Source organism: Micromesistius poutassou, assembly GCF_964030765.1.
Source record: "Micromesistius poutassou genome assembly, chromosome: 5".
Taxonomy (NCBI): domain Eukaryota; kingdom Metazoa; phylum Chordata; class Actinopteri; order Gadiformes; family Gadidae; genus Micromesistius; species Micromesistius poutassou.
Window position 1 is genome coordinate 4996440 of NC_140275.1, and position 3043 is coordinate 4999482.

The following is a 3043-nucleotide window of genomic DNA, read 5'->3' on the forward strand; positions in this document are numbered from 1 at the left end:
TTTTCTTGACCTTGACTTTATTAAACGCATTCATATATTCTGTGACAAATGCACTCATTAGAGTTAAGTGTACTCTATTTTTCATATTTGTTCCTCCACTTTTCTATTTAATGCTCCATAAAAACACCTCATTGGTTTGGCATTCCTGATTTAACACTCATTGATGTTTATGACGATGTGCTGTATTAGTATTATTACTGCTAGGTCCTCCGTGACGCCAGGGGGCAGTGTTCTCACTGGTGGAGATAAGCCCCGCCCTTGCCGGAAGATACTTCTTCTCACCGCGCACCACATCCGGTCTTTCCAACAGGGCAGCGAGGAGCAACATGGTGAGAGAAATGTCTCCTCGCGGAAAAACGGCACATTTACATGTTATTCGTAAATCAAAATGGAGTGGTTTGTGCAAAAATTTTCGACTAAGATTGTTAGGTCGTCGCTTATGTGAATTTACCTCGACTAGCTCCGTAGAATATGGGTTTTAAACGTTAATCAGTCCAATCCACGCGGTCGTGTATCGGTTTGGGCCGTGTGCAGCCGACTCCCATACAGCCATGCGGATGATCCGCATTATGTCTATATTGACTATAATATGATGATGTGCTTAAACTGTACGTATTAAATGGTCATGTTAATGGTGTTAACCAGAGCTTTCTGACGTTGAGCCGGACCTCTGCTTTGGTCCAGATGGATGGGCTCTTAAAGCGGTGGTTCCCGAACCACTGGGGGCTCACTGCCTGAGGAGCACTTTTAGGCCTAATGTCACTAAATAACTCAGAATAGTACTTATTGGTTAAATATACCCTTTACTTGATACGTAAAGTCTATGTCAATCGTGTGTTACAATGCGGGAAATATAAGTCCCCTTCTGGCATCTGGTCTGAGATGATACTTTTGAGCTGATGTTTCTGATGAATAACCGCTTACCAAAAGACTGAGACATGAGATGACCAGTGGTTTATTTTAAAACGAACCTTCCAATTCACAACTTAATTTATTTTGGATTATTAAGGTCCTGTACTTTGTAACACTTTGACGTTTTATACTCAGGCAAAGATCAAGGCTCGAGATCTGCGGGGCAAGAAGAAGGAGGAGCTGCTGAAGCAGCTGGACGACCTGAAGAACGAGCTGTCGCAGCTCCGCGTCGCAAAGGTCACCGGTGGAGCAGCCTCCAAGCTCTCCAAGATGTAAGTGTCTGTTTAGGGGCATACTTGATACGGATTGAACCTGAGTTTCTGTTTTGGCATCTGGTCTGAGATGATACTTGTGAGCTGATGTTTCTGATGAATAACCGCTTACCAAAAGACTGAGACACAAGATGACCAATGTTATTTATGGTGTTATTAAATCTTTTTGCCATGTTCCTCAACCCATAACTGTTTGGTGATGTCTTGTGGCTCATCGGCAGTGACTGAACTGTTTCACACGGGCTTCAAAGAGCTCTGTCCAACCTGGGTATCACTTGTCGAAGTTTTGCTAAACATGTGGGCAAGATCATAGAAAGTATTTTAGGAAGAAGGAACATTATGGTGTAATGTTCCTTTAACTAAACTCGTACTCTTTTAATTAATTTTGGTCGTTTAAGGGTGTGCTGATCATTATATCGCAGATGGGTAATAATCATGTCACAGCAAAAGTGCAGGACAACTAGGGTCATTCCAGTGATGAAGAGGATACAAAAATATGCAAGCTACACAAATCAATAAACGATGAGTGGTAGACTATGAAATTCAAAACTGCCTTCTGTTCCTTTCAGCCGCGTTGTCCGCAAGTCCATCGCCAGAGTCCTGACCGTCATCAACCAGACACAAAAGGAGAACCTGAGGAAGTTCTACAAGGTGAGATGAGAGGCGGGTCTAAAGATGTTGTTACTTCTGGTCTGAGATGATACTTTTGAGCTGATTTTTCTGATGAATAACCGCTTACCAAAAGACTGAGACCAGAGGACTATTTGTTTATATCTTTTAATGGCCTACAAATGCTTTATTTTTTTTCTCCTGTTAAATGTGAAACCTTTTATACAGCCTGATTCATAGCCCCTTAAATTGTATGTAGAATGATTAAACCTGCACCGTATAACTCATCATCTGTTGACAAAAATGGTGTTCCTGCTTTAGGGCAAGAAGTACAAGCCCCTGGACCTCAGACCCAAGAAGACCCGAGCTCTGCGTCGCGAGCTCACCAAACAGGAGCGTAGTCTGAGGACCAAGAAGCAGCAGCGCAAGGACCTTCTTTACGCTGTGCGCAAGTTCGCAGTCAAGGCTTAAAGGTTTCTCTCAATTGCTACAATAAAAAAATGAAAAGACTCTGATTCTGTCTTGTTATTCGCAAGTGATGGCTGTTGCTAGTTTGGGACGTCCCATTTAATTTTGACTCCCAAGCTGTTTAGGGGCTCAGGGAGCCCCCTATTTGCCCAGCAACTCTGATCGGGTAGAGTTGGATGAGTTTTAGTTAGTAAATGTACAAAGGAAGACCTGAAATGGTCCTTATGCACACAATCCCGGGCCTATAAACTATTGCCAACCATGGTTTAGGTGCTTCAGGACAATAAGCTAGCCTTTATATATTTATCACAATGGGTTAATCATTGAATGGCTACAAATTTTGAGGAAAGAGTGCAAAGGGTTTGGGTTCTTTTCAGACTATATATTCAGAAATATACATAAAATCATACTGCCTCAAGATTTCTTAATCTTGAGGCATAAGCAACATTGACAACATTAGGTAGTGGCACAAGCTTAAATTAGCTGCTTCGTTAATGCGTTACATACGGTCGTGTTGATTTTAGAAGTACTTGACCGGTTAGCCTTAAAGTGCTCAACGTGCCACATTATACAGCACCCCCTGATGGTTTGTTTACGGTAGATATAACCTTGTATTCTGCCTTTTGTACATGGCTCAAGGATTCTCTTTAGATGTATTTTATTTTTGCTACTTGTTACTAGGTCTACATTATATTTCCTTAATGTTTCAACTGCTTTGACATTTTGCATGTTTCTCGTACAATGTATGTACATGTTGCCAATTGGACCGACATCGAGCTATG

At 41.8% G+C, this 3043-nt stretch overlaps 1 protein-coding gene across 1 annotated transcript; it reads left to right on the forward strand.

Annotated features, from left to right (window-relative positions):
* The first annotated feature begins 277 nt into the window (after positions 1-277).
* Positions 278-2308, forward strand: rpl35 (ribosomal protein L35). The gene is made up of 4 exons (XM_084468575.1): positions 278-329; positions 1048-1184; positions 1754-1835; positions 2115-2308. Exons 1-4 carry the CDS (start codon positions 327-329, stop codon positions 2262-2264), a joined length of 372 nt encoding a protein of 123 aa, XP_084324701.1. The 5' UTR covers positions 278-326; the 3' UTR covers positions 2265-2308.
* Positions 2309-3043: the final 735 nt, after the last annotated feature.

What these genes read in the sequence shown, in the direction of transcription:
- rpl35 (XM_084468575.1), top strand. An exon ending in GCCTCCAAGCTCTCCAAGAT is followed by an intron (nt 1,185 to 1,753) that starts GTAAGTGTCTGT and finishes TGTTCCTTTCAG; the next exon opens with CCGCGTTGTCCGCAAGTCCA. An exon ending in ACCTGAGGAAGTTCTACAAG is followed by an intron (nt 1,836 to 2,114) that starts GTGAGATGAGAG and finishes TTCCTGCTTTAG; the next exon opens with GGCAAGAAGTACAAGCCCCT.